Source organism: Alosa pseudoharengus, unplaced genomic scaffold (genome assembly GCF_046254945.1).
Source record: "Alosa pseudoharengus isolate Yale_2024_CS ecotype anadromous, Long Island Sound unplaced genomic scaffold, YU_APseudo_1.1 YU_APseudo_1.1_scf_18, whole genome shotgun sequence".
Classification (NCBI taxonomy): domain Eukaryota; kingdom Metazoa; phylum Chordata; class Actinopteri; order Clupeiformes; family Clupeidae; genus Alosa; species Alosa pseudoharengus.
Window position 1 is genome coordinate 7,686,865 of NW_027468650.1, and position 22,070 is coordinate 7,708,934.

A 22,070-nucleotide genomic window follows, 5' to 3' on the forward strand; every position below is an offset into this window, starting at 1 on the left:
TGTGTGCGTGAGGAAAGACTGAGCTTCACTTCACTGCCCCCCCCCCCCCCCCCCCCCCTAGGCCTATGCCGCCGGTGGCATACATTTTTTAAATGTAACTTGTCATGAATATTAAGAAAAGTTAATAAAAGGATATATGGAGTGTAACTGAAAAAACGAAAAAGATTTTAGACTAATGTGACAAAATATTGGGCAATTTGTCTGCAACCCGCCAGAGAACCGATGAGCAAAATGCCAGCCGACCGCCAGCTATGCCCCCAATGGACCGACAGTGGTCCGCCAGGCTCTTGCTATCTGGGAAATTGCCCAATATTTTGCCACTATTGGTCTAAAATGTTTTTAATTTGTTCAGTTATACTTCATTTTGGGGAAACAGCCCTATATTGTGCACACATTTTTCAACTAAGTAGGCCTAATATTTGTACTTTTCACTGACTGTAATATTACATTCAGTAGTCCTAGTTTTATTTCCTGATAAAAGCCAGGGCTAAAAAATACATCTGGCTTCTGTCCACTGTCGACGACTGGCTACTGCACTTTTGTTCCCTAACTCATGTCTTAACGCTCATTAGATTCATTACTCCTTTACTTCACATTTCCCCTCTTCAATTACCCCCCCGCCCCCTGAAAAATATGAGCAAACTCATATAAGAGCAAAGTAGTAATTTGCTCACTAGCTTTGACCTGTTCCCATCTCGTTTTTAGCCTATTAGGCTACGTAACGTTGTTACACGTAAAATAGCGCAGCTTTCCATAGTAGGCCTAATCACAATTTTCAATTAGCTACAATAAACTCTCCAATGTTTTTTTGAAAACGAAAACAGACTGATAGGCCTAAACGTAGGCTACATGTCTTTGGTAGACTAGCCCAGAGCCATATAAAGATAGCCTTGGTCTCCTAATTTGCTGCTTCACAATGATGCAACGTCTATATAGCCTATCTGGGCCTATGTGACAACCTTTTACAAAACGAGAACAGATTAACAAACGTGTCGCTTTGGGTGGTAAATGTTTCTCGCCTTCATGGTGGTGCAAACTAGGGTGCAAACCTCATTAAGCAGCATATGTCAATGCATTTTTTATTTTTCAAGCATTTTTCAAGCAGCCTAGCTACCAAAGATTCTAGAGTTAGAATCTTTGCTAGCTACTATTACGTAGCCTACACAAACACACAGTCACACACACCGAGTATTCTTAATTCCACTCCATTTCAAAATTCCACTCCAATTCAGAATGTTAACAACGTTCGATGGGTATAAAAAGCCACACACTTCTTCAGTATCACACATTCTGAGCACGATTTCACAAAGAGACGAGAGCATTGGTATTACTGCAATTTCTACATGGATCAACTTAGCGAGCATCTGAGAGCAACCCTGAGTCCCGCCGGGGCCGAGGAGCTGCAGCTGTTTCTCGCTGACATGACTGAGGAGGCACAGGAGAAAGAGAACATCCTGAAGGCCACGCTGGAGAAGCTTCTCCAGGATCTCACGGAGATGGAGCATGCCAGGAAGGCGCAGGTGGAGGAGTGGCAAAGGGAGAGGGAGAGGATGGAAGCGGCTGGAGAGGCTAGCAAACGCGATTTACAGGAGAAGCACCGCGACGCCTACTCACGCTTGCAGTCCGATGTGGACAGAAGGGCTGAGGAGCTTGAGATGGAGAGAAAGAAACTTGTTGCTCTGGAGAAAGACCACAAGAGGGCAGTGTTCCTCCTGGAGATGAAGGAGGAGGAAGACTACGACAAAATGATGGCCAAGGAGACAGAGCGCATGATTGCAGAGTCCGCGAGGTGGGACAGATGGACCAGAGAAAGGGAGAGCTGCACCTTATCAATGGCTCTGACTGCTGCAGTCCTGAAGCAAAGGTTGCTACAGGAGCTGAAGAGCCATGCAGACAAATGGATGGTGAGAAATGTCACATTTCACATAGTCTAGTTGATCCTCTAAAGATATGTACTTTTATCCTACACAACAGAGGAAAACTGAGAAAATGTTGTGCTTGTTTTCCTCAGGTATCAGGTGAGTCAACTCAAGGAGCCAGTGGCACCGAGAGAGCACCTATGGTTTTTCAAACATGGATGATGAGGGACCAATGGAGGAAACTCCAAGACAACAGGGCGTGCCTCAATGATGGCCTCCAGGTACCTGAACACACAGCTGACATGAAAAAGCTGCAATTAAACAATGACTGCTTAGAACATTAGGCTATAATCTTGATCATTATTAACCTGATTATTAACTTGATCATCATTATTTTTGTTCACAGAGTTTCATCAACCGCAAGCAAATTGAAGACGTCATTGTTCAAGATCAGACGCTCAAGGGAGAGATCGATGTGGAGTTCGATAAAAAGATGGAGCGTCACATGACTGAGGCCCTTAAAAAGCAGGAGAAGCTTAGAGCTGCTGCGATGAAAAAGAAGGCGAAGTTAGAGGAAAAGACAAGAAAAGCACTGGAGAAAGTCCAGAAGACTGAGCTGAAGGAGAAGCAGAGACAGAAAGCTAAGGAGAGAAAGGAGGCCGAGAAGCTGGAGAAGAAGAGAGGGCCAAGTCCAGCCAGCCCACATTCTGTTGTTGGAGGAAATAATCCACAACAGAGGAGGAAGCGAACTGAATAAAGAATTATTTATTTACATTGATAATAAATATTAATATATTATTTTTAATATTAACTCAATCTTTGCTGGGCTATTTCTGTTCTTTGTGCAAGTAGTGAAAAAGATAGTAAGCAATTGTTAAGTATCTTGTTAGCATGACTTCTTTCACTTCCATACCTAAGAATCCCTAATCCTATGATTTTAGAGCCTATATCCTGGATATTTTATCTTAGCGGATGAAAATCAATCCACATATAATTTAAGAGTAGCAGTGAACTCTGCGCTAAACACAGACTCATACGGTTTAAAATTCTCCACCGTACTCATTGAAGTAAGGAGAAGCTTTCTGATATACCCATACATAAGTCCCCCACCTCCCCCAATATTCTAAATCAATTGTATGCACCATATTGCTTTGTAGCATAGTAATATTACCATTTAAAAGCTTGAACTCTTGGGAATCAACAATGACAACATTTTTCATGTACAATCTGTATAATTCTTTACGTCAGATTAATCTTACTATGTCTCAATTACATTTTATCAAAAATGCCCCCCCCCCTCCACCTTTAGTGCCTCTCTACATTCTAGCTGCAGTGTATCCCTTAGCAATAAGTAGATGCAGCATATTGGGTATTGAAATATTCACAGAAATCCTTATTGAACATTCATGTTGTTTTATCCAATATTCGTTGTGCAGAATGTATAGTCCATACACACCCATTGAACCAACAAAACAATGCAAAAATAGAGACTTTTGTGTAATCATTCCATATTTTGTGTAGTCATTCTATATCAGAACCCCTGACATACATTCCAAATAGTCTACAAGAAACCTCAAAGTGTTACCTTTCATTTGAGACCAGGATTATGCTTCTACACCAAGGGGATGCCACACAGTAAGCATTTTATTGTCAGTATGCATTTTAGCCAAAAGTCCTATGGGGAGTTTCCATATAGGGCATTTTACAAAACGCATGAGCATATCTTGGCAAATAATGGTCTAAAGTACTCATATTTCATTCTATATTGATCTACTTTGAGATGCAGATTATTTGCAGAGATGTACAAAACCGCCTAAAAAAAAAACTATCATTCTACACTTTGCCACTCTCTGACAGCTCATCACATAGTCAATCTATTGGTACCAAAATAATCTACTAGGCCTCTGCTTTCAAAAGTATGAAACAGGGACATTGTGTGCAATTTCGAGCAAAAACTCAAAATAGAGGGGGTAAGTGTAAAGATTTAAGACATTGTTCTTTTATTAACTTTGGCGAGGCATTGCTATTTTTGTTATATGATCTTAGATGCACAAACACTGTTATTGTATATTGTCAAGTGTAATATTGAATATCTAATAAACATAATTGACAAAAAAAGAGTAATGAAAAAAGAGTAGTGAACCATTGATCAAAACCCACCTGATGTCTACAGCAGACTGTTCCAGTAAGGTGGCTGTGGCAAAGCCCCTTGGTATGGCCATTTTGCTGGCACTGCAGCTGGCTTGTACGAGCTCCTGCCTCAGGTTGGGTTTCTTCAAAAAAGTTAAGGCAGAGACTCTCCGCTGCTTCCACCAGGACTGCAGCAGGTATAGGGGACAGAGACAAAGAAAAACAGTTAGAGGTCAATAAGTAATTCATATGCCAACTGTTAAGTAAATGTTTCAGGGCTTCAAACTAGGAAAACTCCTGTGACTTAAGTTATCAGAAGCCCTTATACTATATAGTTGAGATTTTATATACCTGAACTCAGTTTATCTCATAATCCTGTGACTTGGGTAGGTTTTAAAGTACCTTTGTTCTTCCATGACTCTGCTGACCTTTCCTGCCATAGACTGCAGTTTGTCCTGGACCGGACGGGACATACAAGGGCCTTCCGCAATCTCTTCATTTCAAGGTGTTGTTAAGTGGTACATGTTAGGCAGTAACTGGAACCAGAGAATGAAAGAGATACAGAGGGCAAGATATGGATAGAAAAGTAAGTCAAGAAACAGATACAAAAATGACTCAATTTACACAAAAATCATAACTATTAAGTTGGCGCTGACAGAAATAACGTACATCCATAACATACACCTTTCTAGAAACAATATTAGTGCAGTGTCCAGATTTTAACCTTGAATCTCAAACTTAGCCTGTCAATCAGTGCTTCTCACCGTTTTGGAGTTCCTGGCATCAGTCTTGGAGTACCTCAGAGAGTTCAGGTGGTCCTGAACCTTCACACACACGATCCTCAGTACTCAGACATAGAACTGGTAATCAATGTGACAGGTAGGTAAAGGTCAATAAAGGACAGTGAGTGTCAGCTGATTGTGTTTTCTGTTAATTGTTATTAGCCAATGTTTGATTAATAGATCGCTTGGGGTATACCCATCGTCACGAGACAGCATTGTCTCTCTGAAATGCATTGTTTTAAAACACCTTCTTTGTACACCAGATGGCAGCATCTCTTCAGCTGTTGTTCCCTTAGCGTCTGGTTAGAATTATACTGAGTTGCAACAGCATCCTCTCACAAAACCACTTTCCCAGTTAAGACAGATCTACCACCGGAGATTGTTCGGTACAGTAGCAATCTACCCATCATTGTGATAGGTTGACACTATAGCCAACTTATATATGCAGTGACAACAACTCTGTCAGTGAATGACCATTACAATTAAACAGAGAGTTGTCAATAAATAGGCTCTTGACATATGTTTTTAACATAAACATTATATTTTAAGGACCCCATTTCCAGTATTCCAATGAACCTGTACACCTGTATTGTGATTCTTTTTTTAAATTCTTTTTTGATTTTAATGTGTTTGTTTATATCTTTGGGAGAATTTTGAAATGAAAAGATCTAGCATGTAATCCGATGCATAGAACCTCTGCTTTGTTTGGAAAAAACTGCATATATCTGGAATTGTTGCTGAGAGGTCTGTTTCTCATTTTGCCCTCCTCTGAAGTTTTTATGATGTAACTATAATGCACAGTCATGATTTTGAGGGTAGAGTTAGAAAAGGTAGATCTCATATCATGCAAACAAATTGTTAGCTGCACATGAAACCACCTGGGAGTGCCTGTTGAGCCTTGGACAGAAACTGAAATCAGTAGCACCATATTTGAACCTCTATCTGAGGTCCCTTCTCCTCCTCCTGCTCACTCAGCAAATATGTGGGAGACTCGTGCTGTGAGATGGGTATTGCAGGTGTGTGAGGCGCACAGCTGTGAGCCCAGTAAACAGTGCGAGTGGGTGGGTGGCTGCAGACGCACAGATGAAGTGGGAACACAGAGCATTTGGGGCATCACACCCCAGGCCGTGGTAAAGTTTACGGCCCCACTGGAACAGGTAGGAAACCTGGCTTATGGCAATGGGCATGAAAAAACTGACCAGCACTCTCCCTTTTCCTTCCTTCCTTCCTTCTCTCTCTCTCTCTCTTTCTCTCTTGTTTTCTCTGCTTACTCTTGCAAGCTCTTCATGATGTAAGCAGGTGCTACTGTCTTCATGTTGGACCTCACAGGCATAAATACGAACATACAAACAAAAAACAAACAGCGTAGCTTATTTTCCATCCAAACCGACGTTGCACTCTACTCGCTCCCGACTTTCAGCCCTTTTCCCTACTATGTTTTCAACACAATGGTCTGGAACGACCCCAAACTTTTCATACAATAGATGTGCTTTGCAGTACAGTAGAAAGAGGGCCTAGTGATTCACAGCAGCTGAGTAATCCTCATTATGCACAGAGTGCAGTGACCTGAAGCCCTTCATACACAAACACACACACAGAAACAGAAACAGACACACACACACATATGCCATTTCATCCCGATGGCTGGAGACCTGAATAGAAGCGAGGAGATTCAGGCTCTGCCTGTGGCATGCGTCCAGGCCCCGGCACCTTTAGAGTCCTCTGAGTGCACCAGTGAACAAACATGTTCAGCAATTCATGAGTGAAGAGTTCCATACTGGAAAGATGTTAGTAGTTCTCCTTTGGAATCTTTCCTGTATTCCATTGGGGCTTTTTCATTTTTCAAAGAGCCTAATGTCACTACTTCCCCCCTCCTTCCCATTACACCCAAGCTTGTTTATGTTTGGTCTTGAAATCTTGTTCATCTGTGCATCTGCCATAATTGAGGAAGGAGCACCAAGATAGCAGTTGCATTTGACTTGCCAAAGATAGATGGCCTTATCTGCCCACTAGGAGATGCGGACCATTCTGACCCAGTAGAAAGCAGAGAGGAATGTTCCCAGGAACCGGAATGTTCTAAAAGCAGGGAGAATGAAATGTCTTCTGCATTGGTATCATGCATTTTTTATTGAAACTCAAAATTAAAAGAAGATTGCATTTGGAAAGTATGATATAAAATGGCAGATTAATTTCAATTCAATGCCTTTGCTCTGTAAATGGATTTCAAAACAGAAACCTTTTACATTACTTTAAGACAGACAGATATAGTTTGTTGTAGAATATCTCACATTTGATACACTATCATGTTGTAGGGCAATGGAACAGTTTGGCACATGGAATATATTTCCCTTTCAAATCAATCGATATACTTTAGAATGATATGATTGGACCACTAAAATTGGTGCAATTACTATGCATTTGTTTCTATTGACCCGTCTCTGCAAGAAATGTCAGTGGAAAATAATGTTTTTGTTAATGTCTTGTAATTGAAATGCATTTCTAAATAATAAATTGAGGGGGAAAACAGGACATTTCTGGCTTGGATTGCTTGGGATCTTTGTTACCTGCTGTGTGGATGGAAATGTCTGCAGTATCAGATGACTGTTCTCATTACTAATGAACACACATCTACAAGGCCCCCTCAAGCTGTGAAGACCTACTTTCGCCCCTCTGGGATCCATGTTGCTGACATTTATCAACACACGATATCTGTGTTCCTCTGCACTGAAATATATGCGTAAACACTTGAAGATTCTCTCACGCACCACTATACTGCATTAATTCACATGACCATGCACTTCACTGTAGGTCTATTTATGAAGCAATATGATGAAATATTTAAAAATGTATTTTATAATGTACTTCATGTCTAATATGTTAATTAATTTGTTAACATGTGTGAACCAATAATTTAAGCATTAATTAAGCATTAATATTTATGTTGTTAGTAATGTTTTATCAATGCTTAATGTTTTCATCCATACATACCATTCAAAACAGGGAGAGGTATTAATATCATTGCTTATTACTGTAGTATTTATGCTGAATTGATGGTGAATTTGAATAATTTACTGTGATTCAAATGGGAAGGGTCTTTGTTCAAACTGCAACTTAATACCACTGGTCCTTCATAGAAACTGAATATACCAGATACTGTAAAGGCTCTACCCTCTGCCATGACAGCACAAACCAATGACTTATTTTGCAGATGCTGACCTCAGTAACTGTGCCATGTCATTTACCCTGGCATCGCAGACAGCAGGGTTTGGTTTTTGCTCTGACGGTGCAGAATTTTAGATCGAGTTTTCGGTCAAGCATCCGACAGTGTCAGAGGACCCATTGAAAACATGGTAATGTGGAAGTCACATTAGCTTTTGAAATAACAGTTCAGCTCCTTTGAGGAGCAGATAAGTTGTTGTCCTCTCGGTTGCCTGCAGACAGTAAATCGTGGCTCTGTTATTTCACTTCTACAGAACATGTGCCAAACAGCAAGAACATTCAAACGTGTTGAAATCCACTTCCCCCTTAGCAAAACGTTTCTGTTCTTCAACTTAATACAAACCTTGAGCACCAGTAACCCCACTAGAGGTTACTTAAATATACTGCTTACTCAGGCTTCCCGTATTCAGAGAAACAAATGGACAGACATGATTAAGGCACCCTCAAAGTGTTTTTTTAATGTAGATTTTATTAGTTTTACACACACTGTATTCTGAGCCAAAATACATAAAACATACCTCCTCCAGATCAAAGTCAAAGACATGTATTATTGTGGACTGGCACTACCACATGTGAAATCACTCTTATGAACACATTGCACATGAAACCAAACAAGGGGGATCAAGTTTTATCCATCAAGACTTTAAGACAAAACTCTCATGGGCTGTTGTGTTGCAGTGCTACTGTGTTACAGAGGCCCATTGGAAACTAGAAAAACCTAATTATAGGTTGATCCTGGCCTTCTGCTAATATCATTATGTAATGTGATTTCTCTACTTATTTAACACTCAAGCAAAATCCATAACATGTTTTTGCAGCAGACCACGAAGGAAAATAACACTATGAGCCACAAGTTTAAGGCTCCCGCAGGCTTACGACTTTGGTTGCCAGCTCTAGCAGGACTGGATACCTGAGGGTCCTGCTCCTCCAAGACTCCGGGATCCCCTCAGGGCCCATCTGTAAAGCACACAAAGGCAGAACAGATGATGCCAGGGCAGGTGATGAGCTCCAGCCCAATGGATCCAAGGTCAGACCCATTAAAGGGGCTTGAACAATGGGCCTCAAAGCAATAAAACAGTCAGGGGTGGCTATATACACACAGAGGATCTTTTATACTTATGCATTATAGAGCCAAAGACAGAGCCGGACAGTAACGGAGTACATTTACTTGAGTACAGTACTTGTAACTTGTTCAGAAAATTGTAAGTCTGTACTCCGTTACTGTCCGGCTCTGGTTGTTTCCCTCTCAAACGTGATTGGATTGTGCAAGCGCCACTGATTGGGATAGCCTATCAGCAATCACCTTCAGCTTTCCGCCAAAGTCAACTCTATGGTCAGATTTAGATAAGAGATGAAACCATGGACGAAACAATGGATGAAGACGCAGCAGGTCCATCCCGGGAATGTGCCAACCTGTGGCTCCACCTCGCCAGACTATTTCAATTTCAAGTTAATGATAGTTTTCGCTACAAGTGTTTCAATTAAAAAATAGTATTTTGTATTTTAAATACATATTTTAAATACATGTATTAGAAATACTGCCCATCCCTGGCAACATGGTAAAAAGATGAAAATGACTTGATTTTACTTTCAATTCCTTTTATATTCTCCAAGGTATTAACATTACAATTTTTCATAACTCCATGTAGGACGTTTCTGTAAATGAAAGCACTGTGGCAGTAGTAATGCAATATTTAGAAAATGTAGGCTACTCTTGTACTCTTGATACTCAAGTACTTTTAAAAATAAGTACTTTAGTACTTTTACTTAAGTAGACATCTGACTGTTGTACTTTTACTTGTACTAGTCAAATTTAGCAAAGGGTATCTGTACTTTTACTCAAGTAATGAAGCTGTGTACTCTGTCCGCCTCTGGCCAAAGAAAATACATTCTCACCATTGCAAGTCCAGATAAGTGTGATATATATCACCCAAGTTATGTACATAGTAAATATAAAAAAGGCCAGGAGTTTAACTATACTCAGCTTAATACACTGTCTCGCTCACTGTGGCTTGTGCTATGTGAGGACAGATTTACCAGTTTTCAATCTGCCTTGCACTACCAGCTGAATACCCATGGTGGTGCTACAAACAGGACCTTATTAAGGTAATTTTCTGTAATTCTTTTGGTAATTGCACATGGTCTTTGCCTGCCACTGAGGAAAACACCATGTGCCGTTGATGTGATGTGTTTTATGATGCTTGTGCCCTCTAGTCATTACTCTCAAACCCATTTTGCCAACCAAGCCAAGGGGGGACAGCAAAAGTGCAAGCGTGGGAGAATAAAGGCAAAGTCCTTCCCTACCTGAGCCCCAAAACAAGCTCCGATGAAGGAGGAACGGCTGCAGGTGCATCCCCCACACCGCATGGTGGTCCGGACAGCCTCGTCCAGCTGGCTGGAGGTCAGAACTCCATGCAGTGCGCCCTGGAATGCACCTGGCAAACCTAGTGGAGAGGGTGTGTATGTGAGAGAGGAGCCAGCACTAAAAAGCACAGATGCCCCACAACCTATTTACTGAAACCCCAGAATCCTGTGTTGGATCATACAAGCTGCAGATAAAATGTGTATATCTAGAGTTCCTTTCAAAGGACGGGAAACATATATTAATACAATGTTTTAGAATAAAAAAAACATGCTACCATTGTACTGATGTAACTCACAAAATATAAGTACTTTCTCCTGTCAAAAGTAAAATGTTATAATCAGACAGTGTATTATCCTTGCTTAGACGAGGGAGCAGGCCTATAAATTCCCTCATGGGCACTTCCTGACAATAAACAGAAAAGCACAGATTTCGGCGCCGCTCCTCTCTTTGGGGGACAGGGGGGCAGGTATAATGGCTGATTCATTAATCGAGGGATCAAAGGCGAGAGCCCCTTCTCCCGGAACTGAGCTCGTAGCCCCTGCGCTGACAATAATGACACTGCGCCAGAAAGAACAGACCGGCCCCTGCTGTGGCCGGCGCGGGGAGCTGGTGATTAGGCCTACCTCATGTGTTTGAGAACACCACGGGGATCAGCTCCTGGGTAGTCTTGGCCAGATTCTGCTTGACCTGATGGATGTGTGCTGCGGTGATGAAAGGGAGAGAGAGAGAGAGAGAGAGAGAGAGAGAGAGGTGAGACTTTCTGCTGTCGTTTAATGTTCCTAACGCTTTCCACGTGGACCATAAAAGCAAGAGCAGAGACTGCATTTCCTGTACTTTCCTGCCTCTTCTGCCATGGCATAAAATATTAAGTAATTGTTCCACTTATGCCCAAATCACAGGGGAAGAGGGGTCTGTATTAACCCATAAGTGCAGTACAGGGTCAATTCAGAAGTCCAGAATTTATGGCGATGACAGTAGTTTTAGACATTAGTCTCCATCAAGAACAGGTTTGTAAACATCACAGACGAACAGCTCGAGTGCCCAGACTGCTGTATACCTGCAACAGCTTTATCTAGATCCTGTGGGTTCTTTCTGTTCTTGTACCTGAAATAGCTTTATCTAGATCCTGTGGGTTCTTTCTGTTCTTGTACCTGAAATAGCTTTATCTAGATCCTGTGGGTTCTTTCTGTTCTTGTACCTGAAATAGCTTTATCTAGATCCTGTGGGTTCTTTCTGTTCTCGTACCTGCAACAGCTTTATCTAGATCCTGTGGGTTCTTTCTGTTTCGATCATTCAGCTGCTCCAAAACAACATCCAATGCTTTGGGGTCAGGGCCATTCAGGATATAATGCTCCAGGAACCTGTGAGAAATAAACAGGACAGCAAATAATATATAAATATAAATGTCCAATACCCACTGTATGGTAAAACTAGTCATCACCAAGGATCACAACTGACAAATTATAGAAAATAAGAAATTCTCGACAGAATAACCCCAGCATGAATACAACATAATTTCCTGAGTGATGGCTATTCAAAGACAGGATGCTCTTACAAACACACATTCCCATAACAAGGCTGAAGGAATTCCAGTGATGCTCACTTGTCATCCAACAAACATGTAACATTGCTAAAAATGGCAGTTCAATTCTGGGACCTCAATCAACTGCAGACTTTAACTGCATCTCCTGCAAAGACAATCATTGCATTGCTAGTATTAAAGATAATTAGCTGATTGTTTTACTGAGTATCTACAGCATCAAAAACAAACAACTTTACCTCATCAGTAGCCATGTGACTTGGCTCAGAATCATTACCAGCAAAGTGCTAGATTTCCCTATGGCAATGATGTCAGAAACTCATGTTCACACTTTCAGGAAGCTACACAAATCCCTTATTCATAAGAAAAGATTAAATTGCATGTTTGCACTTCACAGTACAACCACACTTGCCACACTAGACAGGTGAATTATTGACAACGTGCAACATAAAGGGAGCATTCAGGTCATGCTGGACGATGATGTACCTGGCCGCAGCCAGGGTGACCGCCACACACGCATCGTTGTCCTGGGTGACACGTACGGCCGCCTCCACCTGCTCCAGCATCTCGGGCCTGCCAGCGTATAGTGCCACCACGGGAGCCAGCTTGGTCACGCCGTCCATCTGATTGTCCTCTTCGCTGCCTGAGAGCAGAAACGAGAACACAGAAGAGCATGTGCTTCAGTACACTTCAGATAAACACACTGCATTCAGTCTGTAAAATAGAGCAAATTAAACTAATGATATAAATGTCCAGTTTGTACAGTCCCAAAAAATGTTTTACTGGCATTTGAAATACAATAATATTTAAAACCCTGGTGGCAGTAGAGGACTTCATATAACTGATGTTGATGTTTGCTTCTGAAAACGCTTCATTAGCAATGAATTTAGCTCAGTTAAAAAAAAAAATCCTTCAGACTGGAGCATAGAAGACAAATACATTTACTATGAGCAGCAGGATTTCACAGTTTATAATTAGAGCTTGTTAAAATGGCCTCTAGGCTTGGTGTCTCCTAATTTTCAAAGTGTGCTACTTTTACAATTATCAGTGCTGAAGATCTTAGAGCTCTTGAATGACTTCCTGAGTTTTTATATCTGAATCTGGGTGTTTGTATCATTATTTTTTATATATCGCATAATTCTTCTGTATATCTCCACACAGACATTTTTGGTTATACTATTTCATCAGAATAATGATTATTTTCATTACCACTTGCTTCTTTCCCTGAGTCTACATTCCTCATGAAGGCTTTGAGGCTTCCATTCCTCCAGGGTCCTGGAATAGGAAGGATAGCCCTTGGACCTAGAGTACAAACACAGACGCAACACAGGCAGTCATTTTCACTTTCATTAATTAGGATGTATGGCACACACACACACACACACACACACGCAGACACACACACACACACACACACACACACACACACACACACATACACACACACACACACACATACGTACGTGATATGATTGCTATTAATATGCAGCACCACAGGGGCCATCTACTTTTGTCATTCAGAAAGAGACAACAGCACAGAGCATGCTGGGAGAGCAGACTAGTTGTTGTGCTGACCAGACAGCAGGGGCCAGAGCACCCCACCGCGGGATCAGATGTCAAGTGCCTGCGCTCGGCTCATCTCCTGTCCCTCGGCCTCTGGGATCCAGGAGCAACTTTTCCAAAAGGTAGTTCAGATTACCCGTTCAAACACTCACCTCCTTTGGGTCGGTAGGGGTTGTTGAGTGGGAGGTCGTACACTGTCCCTGGGCCAAAAAACTTGTACATACGCTTTGTCAGGTCTTCCACATTTAAACCTACAGTAGTTTGGAAATGAGGAGGGTACTTTACTTTAGTTCATATACCATATGTATGGCCAAAAATGATTTTCAGAAGCTATGAATGAGACCCTTTACCCCCACATTCGCTCAGGGACTCAAGCAACACGTAGGCCTGGTCTCCATAGCATGACTGCTCTCCGGTCTTCCTGAGGTAAAAAGGGTTGGCCGACTCAGGGCGAAACTCTGGACATGGCTCCAGCTCATCGAGGAGAGCCTTCAGCCTCTCTGGCCTGTAATTCCAGTGAAGTGGCTGAGCTGCATCGGAAAACAAACAAGGAAACGAGGAAGTTCATGACTGGAAAAAGAATTTCCCCGTATCCTTAGCAAAGGAGTGGGACTTTTTCACTATTGGAAGACTGGGAGGTGACCTCTAGATGATCCTCTACAGTCTAGACAGTTAGAGGCTGACTGCAGTCATTATCTGAAGAAATTTGCAATTATGTGTTTAATACTGTATTATTTCAGGAAGTTACAAAACTACAGTTACATAAGAACACTCCAAATGTCTAATACTTATCAATAGTCCGTAGAGGTTGTGTGAACAGATGACAAGGACTGATAAGACCCTGACTAGCTACTGCTGAATGGAGAACAAGAGAGGAGAGGGACTCTAATATGGCATTTAAAACAAAATGTGACAGCAGTCCTCAAATAATTTGCATCTGAAAAAGACCACATTTGTTCAATACCTGCTGCATCAGCAACTGCAGCTCCAAGGATGGCTCCAACTGCTCTGTCAGCAAGTGTCAAGGCCATCTGAAACATTACAAAGACCCTTAACATGCACACTGTCCTCAGAATAGCTACACATAAAAAGGTTTAAAGGTAAAATGTGAAGTTTTTAAATGTACATAAAATTGCATTCAGTCCTACAGTATAAATGAAAAAATATAAACTTTCCCTTGATTCTTTGCGTCATGTTAAATAATAGTAATGTTAAAGTAGCTATTTTCTCTCATTAAAGCTCACATGTTTGATTTGGATGCCAAAAACATATTTCACCTTTAAATGTTTTTATATTAATTTAATGTTATACAGTATATGTATTTGTACACATGTTTATGTTCAACATAAATTACCCATAGTGACGCCTACCTTTTGACGACCTGACTCAAGAGCCTGACAGTTGTAAATGTGTCGTAGTCACAGTTGTGGTGTTTACTTTAAAAATTTTGTGACTTTGAGTGCCTGAGGAATGAGATAACCGGCATCACAACTGGACACCCCTTTCTTCCTAAAACCCAATCATCTTAACGCTACACTAAGCTGACACACCCTTGAGATTTCATAACAAACTGCCTTCAACACGATCCTGTCATAATACAGCTGGCGAAGTGTTGTATAACTGTCTCTAATGTTATAAACAGTCATGATATACAAAGGAGTACAGTTGACTTTTTGAATATGCATTTAGGGGGTAATATTTCAATGTAGGTTGCAAGTAAGATACACAAGTTATTTATCTATTTCACAACATTTTTAGCTTTTACTTTTTATATTCATTCTAGTTCACTCTCATTTTCCTTTTAATGGTTAACTTTGAAGTGTTATGGGCAGTTATGGTATATCCTCCCTTGTCAATAGACAGCATTCATAAGTAATACATTTAAAACATACTGTTCTCCTGAACACAAACTTTTTTTATAATGGCGACATAGGAAATTAGATTTAGGAAATGAAATGAATCATCTGCAACTCGAGCAGTTTTGCCCTCTTTGTGGGTTCTCTCTTTCTCCCCGTCTGCCTGCTTGTCGGCAGCCCACTGCTCTCTGTTATCTCCTCACAGTCACCCCCCCCCCCCCACCACCCCCAGACCCAAGCCCCCTCCTAGGCCTGTTGTCACAGTGGCCATGCTGATACCCGCTGCTGTTCACAAATGATCCACTCCTGGGTCTCCTGCCATATTGATTCTCCCACCCACTCCAGACCCAAAACGAGGAGCTGAATCTGGATACAGGGTAGGCTTATTTCACCCTCCAGATCAATACCTCCAGAGGGAGGATTAGCACAAATCCATTGTATCATGATACCAGCTTAAACATCTTTGCTTTTACAGCCCAAAATGTGATTTAAATCGTTAATGCACCATAAATGAAGCTTTTAGGATAACTCGAGTACTAGGCTACTGCACCCATGTTGGGAATATCTCTATTGAGAGTGGAGCCAGATGTCACCTTGGGGCTGTAATGAATTAAAATAAAACAGCTAAGGAGCAAGAGCAGCCTTTGTTAGGAGGCTGCAAATGAATGAAAATACTAACAATTTACATTCAAAAGTGTGAACAAGATCTGTGAATATGATATGATGTGTATCGAATGGCCTTATTTTGCAAGAAGAGTGTAAAGATATCAGGCCCTGTCACCACGTTGGATTGCCATGGTCAGAATGGCCACTGGCATAAATTGCACGCACGCCGCAGTGGCGTGACAGAGATTGTGGACGGCGGAATGCTGGCAATGCAGCACAGACTGTGGCTCTTGGCACTTTCGAACGCAAGAGGGCTTTGATCATCTGGTTGCCCAGTGGGAGTCGGCCGCCGTGTGCCAAGGCTCGAAAATAGCGTCCGTGGAGGGAAGCCGAGTTCGATGCTGACCCTTGCGCACACTGAGAGTGGTGCTCTTCACTTCCTTCCTATGCGGTTGACACATTACGCTGTCAGGGGAGACATGCCAAATAGGGCGGTTGAGGACATTGCCTGATGTTCCGGCACCTTGCAAAAACCCTGCCGTACCGGTCAGTTCTTGTACACAGCCTGGCATTGTGGAATGTCACAGTACTGGGGTTGTGCAGTGACCGTGCACCATGGTCTGGTTGTGTATTACAGGCTTTAAATTACTCAGGTAGTCAAATCAGCTGTTGTGGGCACATTATTATGACAGCTGTCCCCCTCACCTGCGTCTCTCACAGAGCTGTCTGTGTCAGTGGAGGAAGTGAAGTCGATCATTTGAGAGAGGCAGATCCCCTTTTCATCCCATCTTCTGTACACTCGGCTTCTCTCTTTCCTCATCTCTGGTTCCTGAGAGAGAGAAAGAGAGAAAGAGAGAGAGAGAGGGAGAGCGAAAGAGAGAGAGAGGAGAGAGAGAGGGGGGGAGAGAGAGGGAGAAGAACTCAGATCTGTGGGCAGGGTGGCAGTGTCTGGACACTGGCCACGCTCACCCTTGCATATTCTGTTCAAAACATCATGGCAAGCTGGCTGCCCACAGGTCCACTCTGCCCCCATCTCGTTTGGGCAGTTTATTCTCTCTCCTCGCCCTTCCTTCTTCTGTTACACTTCACTCAAAATCTTCCTCTTTTGATCTCGATTTCCATTAGCCCTCTCTTCAGTGAGGCCCATTACGCAACAATTTATATGGCATACTCCAAAGGCAAATGATATTCTCAGCAATATTTCATATTCTCCCCTTACCATGGTGAATGCCAAAGTATAACCTCAGCAGAGGACTACCAGGTACTGCAGTTTCCTCCCACACAAACTATTTGAGATGGTACCTAGTAGAGAGGGGCGCATTCCATAAACATTCCATATCTGGTGTATCACTTGTCTGGCGTAATTGATTGCCCTTGTGCCATGTCATGTGCATTTGCACCATTATAGGATTCTGGAAGAAATTCTGCATCCACTGTACATTTTCTTTCAGAATAAGATATATGCTGGCATTTTGCACTTCACTTTGCTAGAGGATGATTCAGCAGGAAGAGATAGGCGCTGCCTGTAATGTTTTGACAGTCTCCCATAGTTGTCTTTGACAGGAACAGCATCAGAAACAGGATATCCATGACAGTGAGCTCTGCTGTTTCGCCCTGGAAAATAAGAGAGCAGCAGGCTTGCTCTCTCCACTCTGGCTGTCACATCAGTTGTGAACTCACTGGGCCATAACCAGTGCAGTTTAGTGAGAGATCAGATGCAAAACATTAGACTTTGACCTTCTCCACAAACAACAATAACCACAGTGGTCTTTCCTCCAATAACTACTTAAAAGCAAAAATGGATAAACGATCACATGTAGCTAATGATTACGTTTGTTTGCAAAAACGCAATCAAAACATGATGTATAGTCTACCTATCTATAAGTCTACATCTACCGCCAAGTGTACAATTTGTAACCTGGTTTTATTTGAAGAACTGATAATAGCACAACACATTAAGCGTTTACAGATAGCCTGAGTGTTCATAGACTTCAAATGATTTAGTAGGCTACTTTCACACGTCCAACTGCACATTTACTGCTTTTCCACGCCACTGGTCTAGAAGCATGCAGTAGCCTAGGCTATACACGGCGACACAGTGGCCATATCGTAATCTACACAGAACATTTGAGTGGCAGGCGGAAGACAACGGAGGACAGACCTAACGCACCAGCAGTATAGGAGGGGAGGGGAGGTTTACGATCGACAGAGAGAGGGAGAGCGAGCGAGAAAGAGAGAGAGAGAGAGAGAGAGAGAGAGAGAGCGAAAGAGACAGAGAGGAGGGAGAACGTACCAGGATAGCTTGTGGTTTTCTCGGAACGTCTCCGTCATCAGTGACTGAAGCAACATTTATCGATGAAAACGCGTGCTTTTCTGCGATGTTAAAACGGGGAGTGGATACAAAGCTTGCTTCCGAGTTTCTCTCACAGCGTGAGCTGCAAAACAGAGGAACCTGTCATTAGCATAATTTATCTCAACACAGATTGACAGTTCAGACAAAACAAATAGCTAAAAGACTAACCACTTTCTTTGCGAAATATGATGGAGTACTGGAGGCAATGCGCGTCTTGGTTGATCAACTGCAAGGTGCTTCCGCCGACCCACCGGGTAACATGGGAGTCTGCCCAGGTGTTCGATCTCGCCCAAACACTCCGGGATGGTGTTCTTCTGTGTCAGCTTCTCAACAATCTGAGACCGCAGTCCATCAACTTGAAGGAGATCAACCTAAGGCCACAGATGTCACAGGTAAGAAATGTTTTCAATTCAAGTCTTCAGCGCATAACTGAACCAACATAACCATGGTTACGGATGTCCTACACTATCCATTCGGTTTGCGTTTTAAAACATGCGCAACAGTGTAAAAGTTACCTAAACTGTCGAAAATGACGCATGGGTTTCTCTTTAAAATCATAGTCGACCTATCATTTGGTCCTTGTAATGTGTTGGTCTAGGAATTCTGTCACCAAGAAACTGTACCGTTATCTGCATTCAGGATGAATTCTGCCCTCTATAGGTGATGGGGTCCAAGTAGACTAAGGTCGGGGTAGAAGCCTGAAGGCTGCCGACAAATATTTTATATTCTATATCACTGAATCTACTAAAGAGTTCGAAAGTATTAGAGACCCTGCAGTATATTGATAAGACACACATAGCAAAAAAAGAAAGAATATAGGCTACTGTTTTTATTAAGAAATAGACTTGAAACTGAACACAATTCAAACTGGAAAAAATGTAGAGACAGGCCCATTTAAGAAATATGTAGCCTACCCTACACATGTACATATCATGACACCTTTGTTAGTAAAGATTGTTTAGATTATCAAAGCCTTTCTTTTAGAAACACCCTAGTCTTAAATAATAGGGGTTGATATTGGAGAGGGGAGACACCTCTGTCATATATATTTGTGGGCAAGAGCTCTTTTCTTTAGTGTCAGCGGGGTACTCACTTATTGAAAGCAGAGGCCGCTGCCACGTTTCTCTCTCGTCATTTTTTCAAATACCATCTGCTGCAGGTCTGGACCAGGTTACATTCCTTTTTCATACTGGACCAAATCTGTTCAGACGGTGTGCACTGAAAAATCATTGGGGACAGATATTCTGAATGACCCTTGACCAACCATATAAAAAGCCAGTAGTTCAGTTCTAAGATAGATATATATATATATATACATGTACATACATACAGAGAGAGAGAGAGAGAGAGAGAGAGAGAGAGAGACTACTTTTATCTTTTATTTCAGAAGGCATGATGTGTTGTGACAGTCCCTTTGAACTGAGTACTGACACGCATAGATCCACACATGCCCTCTATCAGTCCCTCTTGATAAAAAATGATTTAGAAAGGTCTAAACAGTTTTAAAAGCCATCCCGGGGTCAATAGGATTGCCTTTTGGCACTGTAATTAAGTTTTGTAGTGTTGTTTTTAACGGACTCTGACCACCACTCAAGTGGAGTGTATGTGGAGAATAAAATGCTTATTGGTATTGGCATTTTTATGGCTTTGGCCCCTGTTTGGAATTGATGGACACACTCCCTCGTTGTGTATATCTGGAAATGCTCGACAGGCAACAAGCACAACAATGACAAATGCGTGTGTACTGAATGTATATGTGTGTGTGTGTGTGTGTGTGTGTACAGTGGTTCAAAAACAAACAGGAAAGTGTAACGCTACATTCAGAGTGGAACATGTAGTTTCCAGTGTGGGAATAAGAGGCTCATCCATGGCCTGGAGCCAGTGACAGGATAAGCTCCAAAGGCCTTAGGCTACTGAAGACGACACGACCAAGCAGTTTCAAGAGGCCTCCGTTTATGTTGGTGTCAGATAGTATTAGTCATCATTTAATGAATTAACAATGCTAATACGTTCAGAAATATTAATAAAACATTATCTTTAATCTTCCAATTACAATATGAAAAGAATTTTGAAAAAACGGCAATTCTGTAGAGACCACTTTTTTTGTGCTGTCTCTAGATGGAAATCATACGCATTCAAATACTCTGTTGAGGGTGTCTATTAAGCTCAGTGTCATTACCCAACAAAGGCACACACACATACACACTCACACCACATGCATGCATACACACTAATTCATGTATGCACACACACACACACACGCACATGCACGCGCGCACACACACACACACACACACACACACACACACACACACACACACACACACACACACACACACACACACAATAGACCGAGAGACGTCCAACAACTTTGCGGTACGGAAGGTGAAATTTCCATAACTGAGGGGGTAGCGGCTGGCGAGGGTGAATAATTCATGAAAAGCGTGGCAGCTAGTTTATCACCAGCTCATTTCCACACATGGGACGCAGGCGGCCAGCGACCCAGGGGACGGCCGCAGACAAAGGCAGTGAGGAGCCACCCTCCCCATCCCCACCCCCACCCTCCCCATCCCCACCCCTTACTGCCCTAGCAGGGGTTGCTCCCCCCCCCCCCCCTTATCCCAGTCCCTGTCCCATCCCAGCACCTCCACAGAGCATAATGGGGCCCTGGTGGTGGCGTTCAGCGCGTAATTAAAGCACAAAGGGCCGTCCCCGGGTTGATGATTTATCCGGGTGTCTTCACCGTTGGTGTGAATCTGTGGCCGACGCGTCACTGGAGCACCCATGATCCTAACTCCCACATTGTGGCATGCTCGTGATATATTTAGGAAGTGTCACAGTGACGAAATAGGGCGCCGCGTTCTGGGCCTAAAAATAATCTGAAAAAGTTAAAGGATGTGTCATTTTGCATTGTTCACTTTTTTCGTTGTCATTGGAAAGCTGTTCCCCATTGCAGAAATATTTTGTGTCTTTGTAGTTTTTCACTCAGTTCACTATAGTTTTTTTTTGTAGATGTGCCACTGGGGTACATTTGAAATGAATGAAATCTGTCGTTTTTCAACTTTGCTTTCTCGTGCTTCTCATCACGTCTCATGGGGTTGTGGCAGAGAACTTTTGAGTGAAAGGAAACGGCAACAGGTGCAACTGTTACAGGCAACAGAAGTTACCAGCAAGAGAAGAGGAGAAAAAAACACCTGACCTATATATCAGCTTTGCCACGGAAGGATCTGCAGGAACTATATTTAAAATGTAAATAAATGTGTAGTGAATAAGTGTAGAGGGATGACACTTCTTGGCTTGTTTTGAGTGTGAAGGCCATTGCGTTCATTTGTTCAGTGAAGGGATATTCAGCTCAATTAGTTTACCATCCATCAGGCATTCATCCTCGCATAACACAAATTATTTGTAGTTAGTGTGTTTAGTGTGTTTTGTGACTAATTAATCTTAAGAAGTCTTAATTACTCATGTAAACAAATTAATAGGCGTTAATGTGCTTTAATGTGTGCGATTTCAAAAGCAAAGTTCTTGTATAGACGGTTAGAGTTGCTCAAGCCCACTTCAGGAAGCTCAGTGCTCTCTCTAATTCTACACACACAAACACACACACACACACACACACACACACACACACACACACTCACCTGCACACACAAACACACACACACACACACACACACACACACACACACACACACACACACACACACACACACACACACATGCTGAGGTGAAAGGAGAGGGGAGCCCATACAGTGCTGTGTGATATCTTGGTCCAGCAGAGCGGGGTTAGTGTGGGG

General features: G+C 42.3%; 2 protein-coding genes across 5 annotated transcripts in view; one reads left to right on the top strand and one right to left on the bottom strand.

Moving 5' to 3' along the window:
* Positions 1-8,439: 8,439 nt before the first annotated feature.
* LOC143130907 (crystallin J1C-like) lies at positions 8,440-18,300 on the bottom strand. 2 transcript variants are annotated; one of them, XM_076290185.1, is made up of 12 exons: positions 18,214-18,300; positions 16,626-16,749; positions 14,829-14,921; positions 14,423-14,489; positions 13,809-13,988; positions 13,611-13,709; positions 13,105-13,197; positions 12,382-12,538; positions 11,601-11,716; positions 10,979-11,056; positions 10,295-10,434; positions 8,440-8,947 (listed from the first exon to the last, which is right to left on the bottom strand). In XM_076290185.1, the coding sequence occupies exons 4-12, from the start codon at positions 14,487-14,489 to the stop codon at positions 8,846-8,848; spliced, it is 1,032 nt and encodes a 343-aa protein (XP_076146300.1). In that variant the 5' UTR covers positions 14,829-14,921; positions 16,626-16,749; positions 18,214-18,300; the 3' UTR covers positions 8,440-8,845. The 2 variants fall into 2 exon arrangements, with proteins under 2 accessions (XP_076146300.1, XP_076146301.1); XM_076290186.1 differs by lacking the exon at positions 14,829-14,921.
* Positions 18,301-18,342: 42 nt separating this feature from the next.
* vav3a (vav 3 guanine nucleotide exchange factor a) overlaps positions 18,343-22,070 on the top strand; it is an 87,969-nt gene continuing 84,241 nt past the window's right edge. For all 3 annotated transcript variants that reach the window (XR_012988012.1, XR_012988013.1, XM_076290184.1), the window contains exon 1: positions 18,343-18,665. Coding sequence is in view for 1 of the 3 variants with exons in the window: in XM_076290184.1 (XP_076146299.1) it covers positions 18,459-18,665 (207 nt within the window). In the remaining 2 variants the exon portion in view is untranslated. The remainder of the gene's footprint in view (positions 18,666-22,070) is intronic.